The sequence below is a fragment of the Euphorbia lathyris genome, chromosome 10, assembly GCF_963576675.1.
Source record: "Euphorbia lathyris chromosome 10, ddEupLath1.1, whole genome shotgun sequence".
NCBI lineage: Eukaryota > Viridiplantae > Streptophyta > Magnoliopsida > Malpighiales > Euphorbiaceae > Euphorbia > Euphorbia lathyris.
The window spans coordinates 18,748,535-18,761,643 of record NC_088919.1 but is presented as its reverse complement, the minus strand read 5'-3'; the positions used below and the strand labels follow the sequence as shown (position 1 = coordinate 18,761,643).

At 35.4% G+C, this 13,109-nt stretch overlaps 1 protein-coding gene across 2 annotated transcripts; it reads right to left on the bottom strand.

The window, feature by feature from the left end:
• Positions 1-3,156: 3,156 nt before the first annotated feature.
• LOC136209174 (uncharacterized) lies at positions 3,157-6,319 on the bottom strand. Of its 2 annotated transcripts, none has more exons than XM_066000572.1 (2): positions 4,264-6,319; positions 3,157-3,926 (listed from the first exon to the last, which is right to left on the bottom strand). In XM_066000572.1, the coding sequence occupies exons 1-2, from the start codon at positions 4,919-4,921 to the stop codon at positions 3,913-3,915; spliced, it is 672 nt and encodes a 223-aa protein (XP_065856644.1). In that variant the 5' UTR covers positions 4,922-6,319; the 3' UTR covers positions 3,157-3,912. The 2 variants fall into 2 exon arrangements, with proteins under 2 accessions (XP_065856644.1, XP_065856646.1); XM_066000574.1 differs by having other exon boundaries at positions 4,273-6,319.
• Between the last annotated feature and the right edge of the window lie 6,790 nt (positions 6,320-13,109).

The window sequence follows — 13,109 nt, the reverse complement described above, 5'->3', positions numbered from 1 at the left end:
GATGATGAAATGGATCACTTATTTTTAGTCTAGCTGAATTGTTTTTCAAATTTAATGCATGTGATTATAATTTCTCAATTTTAATATCTTAAATTAAAAGATAATGACTTTGATTTATTTTTATTTTTTAAAACATCAGTACCCTCAGGAATTTTTTTTCTAAGATGAAATATGTATAAGATATTTTATTGCTTATTAATTGCATGTCTCCATATGTTAGGTGGAGAATTGAGAAGAGAGACAATTGTAAAATATAATAAACACTCTTATTCATTATGACATTATTTACATATATTTATAGTGTCATTTATAATGTCTAATTACTATTCTACCCCTTTATACATTGTGTAATTACATTAATACTACATACATTAATACCCCCTCCTCAAACTGGAGGCTCTGAGGAAACGAGACCCAGTTTGGGAAGAAAGAAATGAAGCGCCGCTGCGGATAAAGGTTTTGTAAGCAAATCAGCAAGTTGAAGTTTGGTAGAAACATGTGAGGTAGAAAGAAAACCAGAAGTAATGTGATCACGAACAAGATGACAATCGATATCCAAGTGTTTGGTTCGTTCATGAAAGACCGGATTAGAAGCAATGTGAATAGCGGTTTGACTATCACAATGTAGTTGTATAGGTAAGTGAAGCGACATTCGAAATTCGCGAAATGAATAAGAGATCCATTTAAGTTCACAACTGGTGGTTGCCATACTACGATATTCAGCTTCAGCGGAAGATTTACTAACCGTAGGTTGTTTCTTTGCCTTCCAGGAAATGAGAGCTTTTCCGAAAAAAATGCAGTAACCACCGATGGATCTGCGTGTTTCTTTGCACTTGCCCCAATCGGCGTCACAATAAGCTGTGAGTCGAAAATCCGAATTGACGCCATAGAATAAACCGTAATGAAGCGTGCCTTTGAGGTAACGCAAAAGATAGAATAATGCCTCAATGTGATGAGAACATGGTTGGTGCATAAACTGACTAAGTTGTTGAACTGCAAAACCAATGTCAGGGCGAGTAAAATTTAAATAAAGTAGTCGTCCAACAAGCTTTCGATACTGATCGGGAGCGGGAATGGGTGTGCCAAGAGAGGGGTCCAAATTAGTACAAGATTGCATTGGACATGGAGAAGGGTGAGCGGAAGCTAAACCCGTATCAGAAAGCAAGTCGGAAATATATTTTTGTTGGGATAAAAATATGCCCGTTTTATCCCGAGCAAGTTCAATCCCTAAGAAGTATTTAGCAGGACCAATATCCTTAATAGTAAAAAGGGAATGTAAGTGATCTTTTACGTGACAAATTACCACCGCAGAGTTACCGGTAATAAGTATATCGTCAACGTAAACGATAAGTACAATGAAAATATCTGTTTGAGTATAAGTGAATAAGCAATGATCACAAGAAGCTTGGGTAAAACCGAAAGCGAGAATTTGAGATGTGAATTCCTTATTCCATTGACGACCCGCTTGTTTAAGGCCGTAGAGAGATTTACGGAGTTTACATACTTGGCCAGGTTTAACCTTTAGATATCCATCTGGAGGATGGAGGTAGATGTCTTCATCCACGAAACCATGGAGATAGGCATTATTTATATCAATTTGATGAATGGGCCAAGCTTTGGCGGCAGCAATGGCAATCATGAATCGAACGGTGACAACTTTAGCTACCGGAGAAAAACTCTCTAAATAATCAATACCTTGAATTTGATTATAACCACGAGCCACTAAACGGGCTTTATATCGATCAATTGATCCACCAGGTTTATGTTTAATTCGAAAGATCCTACGAGTGGAAATAGCTTTCTTTCCAAGAGGTAAAGAGGTAATATCCCAAGTATTATTTTCTTCTAATGCTTTTAATTCATCATCCATAGCTTGAAGCCATTGTGGATTAGAAGCAGCCTGTTTGTAACTGGTAGGTTCTTTAGATGTGTGGAGTGTGGAAATAAAAGCAGAATGTGGTTGACTAAATGGAGGTAAAATTAAAACAGGAGAAGAAGAAACATGAGAAGAGGAATTAGGGGAAGTTGTATCAAAATCTTGAAGCCATGATGGGGTTTTAATTGGTCTTCCAAAGTGAGAACATCGTGGAAGAGTAGGAGAATTATGTGGCTCCAAATTTTGTGAAGGAGAAATAATTGGTTGAATAGATGTAGAATTGGGAGGAGATAAAGGACTTGGAGAGGAAATAGATGGACAATTAGGAGGAGAGACATCAGATGGTAAAATGGTGGTCTCTATGGGAGGAATAGTGGGTGATGAATTGATAGGTGTAGGGGACGGATTGGTACTAGGAATTGTTATGGTGGTAATATTAGATGGTATACAAGGTATAATATTGGCAACCGGAAATGTGGTAGATTCAACTTGTATAGGTTTTGAATTAGAAGGAGTTGAAGCATGTGGGAAAAAATTTTCATTGAACACAACATCACGGGAGATAATGATTTTATGTGTTTGAAGATTATAAATTTTATATGCTTTATGATCCAAGGCGTAACCGATAAAAATACCGGGAAATGCTCGAGGATCCAATTTATCACGGGATGGTTGAAGATTAGAAACAAAACAATGACAACCAAAAACCTTAAGAAAAGAATAATTCGGTTTTGTGCCATGTAATTTTTCGTAAGGAGATTTCCAATCCAATAATGGAGTTGGTAGTAGATTAATGAGATAAGTAGCGGTTAAAAGTGCTTCACCCCAAAACTTTTTAGGAAGGGATGCGTGAAATAATAATGCACGTGTTATTTCAAGTAGATGTTTATGTTTACGTTCAACGATCCCATTTTGTTGAGGGGTATAAACCGCAGATTTCTGATGAAAAATTCCTTGATTTGAAAAAAAAACTTGGCAATTATGATTAAGAAACTCTGTTCCGTGATCGGTCTGAATCTTTTTAATTTTGGTGTTGAATTGATTTTCAATTAAGACAACAAATGACTTAATGGCATTAAAAACTTGGCTTTTATCACTTAAAAGAATAGTCCAAGTAGCACGTGTGTAATTATCAACAATAGACAGAAAATATTTAGCTCCCGTAAGAGTAGCTAATTTATAGGGTCCCCAAAGATCCATATGTAACAATTGAAATGGTAAAGTAGTAGATATATCAGTACGGGAAAAGGAAAGACGGTGTTGTTTAGCCATAGGGCAAATATTACATGACATAGTATGTGAAACAGGAGGAACAACGGAAATATGTGCTAACTTGGATGCCGAAGCATGCCCTAGTCGATGATGCCACAAAAAAACAGAATCACTGTCATGAACAACATTAGTAATTAGTAAAGTAGGAAAAATAGATGGAGTATTGTCAACTTTATTACAAACTAGACCTGGCAATTTCCGTGTTCGTGTCGTGTCAGGTTTCGGGTTCGTGTCAAAACCTGTAACACGAACACGACACGAAAACTTTTCGTGTCACAAAATCAGAACACGAACGCGACCTGCTCTTGACACGGTAAACACGACATGACACGAATTTTTTACACAACCAATTAAATTGACACGACCTGACCTGCTAACACAACCTAACATGCTAACACGACACGACCTGACCTGCTTTTTTATACGCTTTATATTTATACTCTAATAAATAAGAAAAGACATGTCTATTTTTAACCTAGTTTATTATAATGTTTAATTTTTTTAATTTCTTTAATTAAATTTCAGGTCAGTTTCGTGTTTTCGGGTTGACACGAAAATTAACGTGTCGTGTCAACTTTCGTTTCGTGTCATAAAACCCTAAACACTAACACTAAAAAAACATGTCGTGTTCGTGTCGTGTCATCGGGTCGTGTGTCGCTTTTCCGGGTCTATTACAAACATAAGTTGATATAGTAGTAGGATCAAAGGATTGAGCTGTAAGGTAGTATAAGCCTCTTTGAAAAAACCCGACAGCAACAGCATGATCAGACCATGGGGCCTGAAATAAGCAAAAATGAGGCAAAAAATGGAGAACGAAATGAGAATCATGTATTAAACGTCCAACCGATAACAAGTTATGAGTAAAAGTAGGGATATGTAAAACATTCTGAAGTATAAAATCAGAATTTATGGTAATGGAACCAACATGTTAATTTTATTTTTGGATCCATCTGGTAAATGAACCCAATTATTAGAAGTAATAGAAGTAAAAATGTTAAGCATATTACACATATGCGATGTAGCTCCAGTATCTATAATCCAAACAGGAGAAGTAGATTTGGAAGAATAAATGGAATGATCAATAGTGGAATTTAATTGTGAATTAGAAGATATACTTGCAAAACCTGAAAAGTTTGCCAAAGGCATTGAGGAGTTTGCTGGATATTCATCACCAAGTGATAAGGGATTTTTGTTCTTCATAACTCTTTGAACTTCAGTCTGAACCAGTTGAGCAAAGCCATGAGGCATGGTATAGTTAGAAGACATGTTTTCCTTGTTTTCAGAGTCAGATCCGTCCAAAGGTGTATCGCCTAGAATTGAAACATGATTAGCACGAGTCTTGGAGTTCTTGTTCTTCTTCTTTTTAAACTCCTGAAACCATTCAGGAAACCCATGAAGCTTAAAACAGGAATCCTTCCCGTGACCGGGCTTGTTGCAATGAGTACAAAACCTATCAGCCTTGTTGCTTGAATCTCTTTTCTGACCATGTAAGTTACTAGATGTAGTAGGAACAGAGGATTTTGTAGCAAGAGCAACAATCTCCAATTGAACATGATCAGAATTGACCTCCCTTTGTTTCTCAACATTTTGCAACATTGAATAAGCTTTGTGTAAACTTGGTAAAGGATCTAATAGCAGCAATTGATGTATAACAGGAGAATAGTCAGAGTGAAGGCCCATAAGAAATTGCACTAGCTTATCTGTATTATGTGATTCAGTCATCTTCTGCATAACTAAACAAGTACAAATGTGAGAAGCTTCACATGAACACATGAAAACAGGACATAAGTAGGCTAACTCATCCCATAAACGTTTCAGTTTAGTAAAATATAGTGCAATTGATAGATTTCCCTATCTACAGGCATTAATCTCCCTTTTCAGTTGGTAAAGAAGAGGACCATTTGAGCCTCCAAAACGTTGTTCAAGTTCCTTCTAGAGTGTTCTAGCAGAAGAAGAGAACACAAAAGCATCTGCTAGATCTTTAGAAATTGCATTTAAGATCCAGGACATTACCATGCAGTCAGCCCGCTACCATTTATGAAAATCTGGTGAGGTTTTGCTAGGTGTAAAGTCATCACTAAGCACAAAATCAAGTTTCTCCTTAGTGGAGAGAGCCAATAACATAGCTCGCCTCCAAGTGACGTAATTAAAACCATTCAATGGAACTGTAACAAGCACAGTGCCTGTATTATCAGCTGCAGTAAGCTGTAGAGAGTATGTATGATCATCTTGAACATAAGAGGACCGATGTCTAGAAGTATTTCCGTCATGAAACTGTTTATTGTTCATCTCATGTAATGGTGTAGGAGATAGAACAGTAGCAGAAAAATTACGTGTATCTTGGAGTTCAGTTGAGACATAGAATCAATGTTTTGTGACTGATCAAAAGTAACACGTCTCGTTGTTGGAGGAATCGGAGCAGAGACAGGTAATTCCGGTAAGAATAATTCTGGTGGAGGTACTGGTGATTGAGCCATGGCGGATGGAGATGGAGAAGAGTCCGAAGAAACTTCGAAGTCAATAAATCCGGGTTCAGTCATATCAGTGAAAGTAGAGAAGTAAGAAATTGCAATAGATCGGAGATGAAACAAGAGTAAGCAAAGATTACTGATCAAATATGACAATCGGAGAAGATGAAATCGTAATATAGAAGATTAAGGAGTAGTCTGTAATAGGAAATCGGTACAGAAAATGCAGAAATCGGAAACCAACAGTGAGGGAACAAGATGAAATCGGAAATCAGAACCAAGGTATGAGGAAATACAGAAATCTTAACCAAAATGAAGGAGCAGTATTAAACCGGATCTTGAAGATTACTGATTCGGGAAATTGAAAAATCAGAGACAAAACAATCAATGAAATAACAAGATATTGAAGACAGAGAGAACAGGTATTACCGATTGAAAACAGGACAAAAATTGCAGAAAAAAATTACAGGAACCAATGGTAGCAGGAATCACGAGAGATGAAGCAGATTCAGCCCATGCTTCTCGAAATATACATACAGCGAGTCCCAAGACTTTAGATCGATTTTCAACCAAAATCGCGGTCTCCAACACACGTAGAAAGCAGATAGAACCGTTTGTTTTGGAGTGTATCGGTTAACAATGGAATCCTATATGTAAAATTACATAATAGATCCACTAAAAACTAGAATTGAGAGTGTATATCAATTGCTCTGATACCATGAGAAGAGAGACAATTGTAAAATATAATAAACACTCTTATTCATTATGACATTATTTATATGTATTTATAGTGTCATTTATAATGTCTAATTACTATTCTACCCCTTTATACATTGTGTAATTACATTAATACTACATACATTAATAAGAATTCAATCACTAGTTGCAAGAATTCCACACTAGATTGCATTCCATCTTTAGAATCTTTTCGTGGGTAGATGTTGTCTTGTAGGAGAAGATTTCCCCTTTTTTTATGGTTATAATTTTGCTAAGTGTTTCAAATTCATTAGAAATATCTATATTAGTGATTGATGAGATTATTGAGGTGCTTGAAATAAGATTAAAAAAAATCACTTGACGATCCTGCTCTGATGTTTAAATCGGTAATGAGAATGATACTAAAAAGTATACAACTTAGGTGAGCAAAAGGAATAAATTGAATACCTTTTGGTATATTGTGTACTTTTTATTTATAGGAGGATTACATTATATGCTCTAAATGAGAATTAAGGTCCAATGTTTTGAGTCTGTTGTCAACCTATTATAACGGCTACAAGTGTAATGTCGTAAATTAAAGCGTCAGGTCATATGGAATATACATGACCTTGAGGTCTCTTTTGACTGGTCCACATAGCTTCAACGATTACTGTTGAGGACTTCAATGGGTCACATGTAATATGATTAATTAAGTGATATCAATGATGAAGCTATATGAACTCTTATGAATATCTATAGAAAATAGCAGTGCTAAAACTTTGACCATTTCGTGAAATTTTTGTGAAATTCTTGGAAATATAGTAATAACCAAATTTTAGTGAAATTCTTGGAAATCTGCTATTTTTATCAAAATTACCAGTGATGGAATTTTAGCTAAAACTCTTAACTAATGCAAATTTCTTGAAAATATCTATTAAAATTAGTCTTTTCAAAAAAAAAAAAAATCTATTAAAATTAGTAGGGACTGAACTTTAGTGAAACTACTGCAAATTGTCTCTATAAAAATTAGTAGAAATTTAGTAAAACTATGTGAAACTCTTTCAGAAATTATTGAGAAGTTTTATAAAATCAGTAGTGAAGAAATTTTAATACTCTAAAAAATATGAAACAAAATATGTAGAGATGAACTTGAGTGAAACTTGCATGGAACTCTTGGAACATGACTATTCATGAAAATAAATAGTTATAAAACTTTAGTAGAAGTTTCCAACTTATGTGAATTCTTAGGAATATCCATCAAAACTATTAGTAGTAACGAAATTTTGGTTGCACACCTTTTTTTTTTTTTGGTAAATAATTATTAGGTCTTGTATTTTTTACGTGATATATTAGTTAGTTCCTGTATTTTTAGAAATAATGATATAGTCTTTATATTGTCAACTCTTAGGATCCGTTTGGTAAGATGCAATGAGTTTTGTAATGGAATGCTCATTACATTGAAGAGTCATTACATGTTTGGTTGCATATTAAAATTTTGTTGTAATGGAATGAGAAATCCATAGATTAAATTTTGTTTAACAACTATTGTAATCCCCATTACATTAAAAAATGGCTTGAACTCTCATTACATTCAGGGACGGATCCAAGATTTATGCACAGTGGGGGCAAACTATATATACCGTATAAAAAATTGTATAAAAACCAATAACGACATAAACAAATAATTTTAAGGGCAAAGTCCAAAAGTAACCATTGTGCTTTTTCGTATTATCAAATTGGTATCTAAAAACCAGTGTCCAGAAAGTAATTGAGCTTTTTTGTTATGCTAAAAACGATGCTCTTTTAGTTTACACTATAAAAATGATATTTGACGACTTCAAAATGAAAAATTCCAAGAATTAAAGTTGTTTAGCACTAAATTTACTTTGAAACCAAATCTTTTACTTTTCAAATCATCTGGTTTTTGAATTTTTCAATGATGATTTTGAAAAATAAAAATAGTAAATGTGGTATTAAACAACTTTAATTCTTGGAATTTTTCATTTTAAGGTCGTTAAATGTCATTTTTTTAGTGTCAAACTAAAAGAGCTCCGTTTTTAGCAAAAGGAAAAGCTTAGTCACCTTTTGGATAAAAACAAAAATTCAAAAGTATCAATTTGACAATATGTGAAAGCACATGGGTTTTTTTTTTTTTAGTTTATCCTAATTTTTTTCGCAATATATCAAAATAAATTAAAACTAAAAAATTATGCATCATTCCCATTAAGAATATAATTTAGCTAAGCATATAAGATATATAAGTTAAAGTAATATATGATTTAAATTTAATTTAGTTAAACATATAAGTTGTATTTTATTACAGGACAAATTGCAAAAGAAAATAACAATTAGGCTTTGAAATCGAAATTGAGGGAGAAGGCTGGGAAGGAATCCTTGTGCGATTAGATAATTCTTTTCTTCTTTTTATAATCTTCCTAACATGAAACGACACGCGTTTTGTGTTAGAAAGATTAAAGAAATGAAATCTAACCCTAGAACTCATTTTCTTCTTTGCCAAATTTTAAGCTTCAGCAGTCATATCAACAGCGTCTTTACTTGTGATTTTCGGTTGGAAACTAATCTAATCTGGAGTTTTATAAATTTTTAGATCTCAGTGGAAGCAAGTGCGTCTATTGCCCTCACCGTATATCCAAAGCATGTAATCCTAATTCTTATCTTTAAAGTTCTATCTAACATCTCATTTGTCCACTTCTTATCATTCTCAAAAACGCAAATAGGGCCGGCCCTGAGTCTAGGCCCGGGGTGCGCCGGCCTAGGGCCCAAGGTCGGAAGGGGGCCCAAAAAAATTTAGTTTTGTAAATAAATTGCTTATGTTTTAAGTATTACAAATAAATTCAAACTAGCATAATACTATTTTTAATTTGATTAAATTTAAAAAAGTTTCAGTTTATTACCTTAAATTGATTAAATTTGAAAATTAAAATTAATTTATACAATAATATGAATAAAAATCAATTAGTAAATTTTATATTAAATAGGCCTTTACTACTTGTTTTGTCTAGGGCCCCTAAATTGTCAGGACCGGCCTTGGCAAAAACTATAAAAACTAAAAACGAAAAAAAAAATTGTGAAAAATGAAAAATAAGAAAATGAGAAAGTAGGAAAAAACGATGAAAATGGAAAACGAAAAAATGAGAAAAATGTAAAAAAATACTGTGAAAAAAAAACTATATACTAATTTCACGTTTTTCATGTATTTTTTGTTGATTTTAATTATGTAAACAAAATTTTGTGATTACATTTAACTAAGCAAACATAAATATTGTAATAGTAAGGCTTAAAGCATTATTTGGCCCCTAATCTATCCAAAATTATGTTATTTGGCCCCTAACCTATTATTTAGTCATATTTGGCCCTTGACCTATCCTATTTGGTGAAATTTCACTCAATTTGTATGAATACTTAACGGAATCGTTATCTCATTGATAAGTAATGATATTTTGACACTTAAACATGATATTTTTTAAAGTTTTTTTCCACATTTTGTGGAAATAATTAATTAGATTAAAAAAACAAAAAACAAATTTTAAACTAAAATATATTAAGTTCAAGTGTCAAAATATCGTTACGTATCAATGAGATAATGATTCGGTTAAGTTTGAATCCAAATTGGGTGAAAGTTCACCAATTTAGGATAGATCAGGGGCCAAATGTGATCAAATAAAAGATCAGGGGCTAAATGATAAAATTTTGGATAGACCATGGGCCAAATAGTGCTTTTTAGGCCTAATATAGTAATTATATTTCATCATATTTTTTTATTTTTCAACCAAACATGGTAATGAAATCACTATTTCATTACATTACAATACAACTTTTATTATATTATGGTTTTAATTACATTATATTGCATTACGACACATTAAACAGACTTTTAGTCTTTATATTTGAGTGAATGGTCAAATTAAACTAGTGAGTTAAGTAAAACGAACTAAGGGCCCTAGACAAAACAAGTAGTAAAGGCTGGCTCTGAGCAGCGTAATGCACTTCCTTCCCGCGGGATCGATCTCCCCTACGCTCCAGGTTTGCTCGCTCGGTCCGAGCCGGAAAAGGCATTGGGGCCTCCTTGCGGGCTCGGCCCTCCTCACGTGCTTCTACGATCGGTCTGCCTTTTTCATGCTTGTGCTTGTCTCCTCTGGCTTTGTCCCTGTCTGACTCCTCGTATCTTGCGGGCCGGTCACATTCGTCGTATCTGATGAAGGTTTGTGCCATGGTCATGAGCTCTTCGAAGGATCTTGGCATCTTTCGGAAACATTTCTGCTTTAGAGGCTCGCATGAGGTCCCTTTTGCCAGAGCGTCATGAGCCACCTCCAGGTTGAGGCCTTTAACCTGTGAGGCCATATGGTGAAACCTAGAGAGAAAGTTGCGAAGCGGCTCAGTTGCTCGCTGCTTGAGCCCGTTGAGGTCCGAACTGATCTTCCTAACTTTTGCCGCTGCGGCAAACCGGGAGAGAAAAAGATCCTTTAGGAGATCAAATGAGTCGATTGACTCTGGAGCAAGTCCTCGATACCACTCTTGCGCACTAGACGAGAGTGTGTTTGGAAAAACCTTGCACATGATGTCCTCGTCTTTCGAGTATAAGTTGATGGTGCTCATGAACGATGCCACATGGTCGTTCGGGTCCTCGGTCCGTGAATACTGGGATAGTCGAGGAGCTTTCCAATCCCGTGGGAACCTCATCTCGATGATCCTTTGTACTAGCGGCGTTTTGCTGGAGGTGATGCTTCCTCCCATGATGCCCCCGAGGGCCCTTTTGTCAAGAAAACGCTGGATCTTCAGTTCCAACAAGTCCTCGCTACTCGCGGCTGCTATCTCCTCGCACCGTGCACCGCCCTCTCTGGCCAAGGCGGCCCCGACTCCTCTTCCTGCGAGGACCCCGGGTCCCGCGGGCTCTCCTGGCAACGCCCCTTCTCTTTGTATTTCTGTTGCTTCTTTAAGGTATTGCCAGATTTTGGCGTTCTCCTCCTGCAGGTTCCTTTGTTGGTCTATGATCTTCATCTGAGCCGCCGTATGAATAGCCTGGGTTGTTTGAAAACCTTGGATTGCACTAAGGAGTTGCGTGGTATTGTAAGTTTCTTCTTCTTCAGGGCTCACCTCCTCCATCAGCGGCCCCAGGTTTCTGGGGGAAATTGGAATGTTCGGAGTGGAACGCTCGACGTTAGTCATGGAGCTAGTTGCTCCAACTTCCGGTAATATCGTCGGGACAGAGTCAGTCGGGGTCTGCATTTTGCTTGAAGCTCCGAGGTCACTTGTAGTCCACGCTCACCGCACCAAATAATCTGGAAATACGGAACAGTGATCTGGATCTTCGTCGGGCAGGTCTGGCTTCTTCGGGGATCGGCTCTGCGTGGGGATCGGTCCCTGCGGACACTCCGAAGATCAAGACAGTTAGTGGTTCAAGAGAGCTTAATAATCAAATGTGAATGAGGTAGGAAATTAGTTACCCGATCCCTTCTTCTTCCTTCATTCTCGTATTTATAGTGGATTGAATTGGGCCCGTGGGCCTCCTGTTATCCTGGCCCATTCGTTGGTCGGACATTGCTGGGCCTTCATGGGCTCAAGTGATATTCCGAATCACCTTCTAATTATTTCTTCTATTTTTTTTTAACAAAAATGCTTATATATTCGTTAGATGAAAAAAAGAAGAACTACAACAAGAAAATGGGATCGAAATAAACCTCACACAAGTACATGCTGAAGCTAACATAAGATCCACAAAAGGATATAAATGACTATAAAGAGCAAAAAAATAAAATGTATACAAAACAAAAAAGAACAATAAAACATATACTCACGTAAATCCAAATCAAGCGGGACCTAGCCAAGCGCCGAAAGTAGGTTCTGTACGCTCTATTCTCCCTATGTCACTTAGGGGACTCTGAATATGTGGAGTAGTGAGCCGATCCCGCTATAGAAAGGTAGCTGCAATCAAATCTTCGTCATTTATGTCATTCCGAATATTCGGATCTGATTTTTTTTCTTTTTGCAATCACGCAAATCTATTGATCTACGGATAATATAAACTGTTTCCGCTCTTACTAAATCTAAAAAATGTATAAATGAAAAAATAGTAGAGAGCAGATACAATTCAGACGGATAAAGAGATCCGATAAAATATGTGAAAACCGATTTAAAAGAAAATAACAACAACGAAAAATACAGCAAATCCGGTGGGAAAGGAAGAAGAAAAGTAAATCCACAAAAAAGAAACTTCGTGTATTTAATAGAGTATGAGAAATCGAAATGAAATGAATTGAGAAGAAAATTGGAGAAAAAACTGAATTCGCGAAGTATATTGGTTATATTTTTTTTACATTTGTTGGGATAAGTTTTTGGGTTAATTATAAATAACTACTATGTGTTTGACCGATTTGTAAATCGTTACCTGTGGGTTTTTTTTTTTTTTTCAAACACAATCCTATTAGTTGCAAAATTTTATATGTTTTTTTACTTTGCCAAATTTAGCCGATAACGACCTCAAAATGAAAATTTTCAATAATTAAACTGGTTTAGTATCATATTTACTATGAAACCATATTTTTAATTTTTCAAAATCCTCTCTTTTAGAATTTTCTCTCTTTAAACATTATCTTTCTCTCTCATAAAAAAAACAAAACCTAAATGACCTCAAATTTAAAAAGTTGCAGAATTAAAATTGCTTAAAATATCATTTAACTCTTGAAAATTTTCATTTCGAGGTCATTATCGACCAAATTCTGACAAAGTGAACTCAATGCAAAATTTTGCAAACCACAGAATTACGTTTCCAAAAAAAA

What these genes read in the sequence shown, in the direction of transcription:
- LOC136209174 (XM_066000572.1), bottom strand. Translation starts at nt 4,921, where the DNA reads ATGTGTTCATGTGAAGCTTCTCACATTTGTACTTGTTTAGTTATGCAG.